This window comes from Tetrahymena thermophila (assembly GCF_000189635.1).
Source record: "Tetrahymena thermophila SB210 genomic scaffold scf_8254810, whole genome shotgun sequence".
Lineage (NCBI taxonomy): Eukaryota > Ciliophora > Oligohymenophorea > Hymenostomatida > Tetrahymenidae > Tetrahymena > Tetrahymena thermophila.
In genome coordinates this window covers 50619-51096 of record NW_002476566.1, presented here as the reverse complement: position 1 = coordinate 51096, position 478 = coordinate 50619, and the positions used below count along the sequence as shown (strand labels likewise).

General features: G+C 17.6%; 1 protein-coding gene across 1 annotated transcript in view; it reads right to left on the bottom strand. All coding sequences in view use genetic code 6, as the record gives it.

Annotated features, from left to right (window-relative positions):
- The window catches only part of TTHERM_001270202 (transmembrane protein, putative), a gene marked incomplete at both ends in the record, with an annotated part of 2720 nt that continues 2242 nt past the window's right edge, over positions 1–478 (bottom strand). The window contains 2 exons of the mRNA XM_012795572.1: positions 1–91; positions 321–410. Coding sequence (XP_012651026.1) covers positions 1–91; positions 321–410 — 181 coding nt within the window. The remainder of the gene's footprint in view (positions 92–320; positions 411–478) is intronic.

Sequence of the window (478 nt, the reverse complement as noted above, 5' to 3'; positions counted from 1 at the left end):
TCACCATTCTATTTCTAAGAAAATTAATCTTTTTAATTTGAGATACTTACTTTTTACTTTGAATTGGTCTTATGATTTTTAGATTTAGTCTCTTGTTTAAATATAAATTAGTGTAAATGATTAAAAAAATAAATTGAATAAAATTAAAAAATAATATTTTAAATTTTATATCAATAAAAAAAAAATTTTTAGCAGAATTAAAATTATAAAGAAAAATAAATCAAATAGAAATCTAATAAATAAATAAAGTTTACTAAATTGTTTTAAATTCATTTTATATTAAAAAATTTCACAATCCAAAACAAATAAACCGTTTTTACCCAAGATAAAGAGTCAAATTTGAAAGATTAGCGCAAATTCCTAAACCATAAGCTAATTGTAATGCCCCTTCAATAGAAATATCGGTTTCCCTTTTTAAATATTGAATAAAATAAATAGTTAATTAGTTAGTTAAAAGAAAAAATTTAATAAATAATAT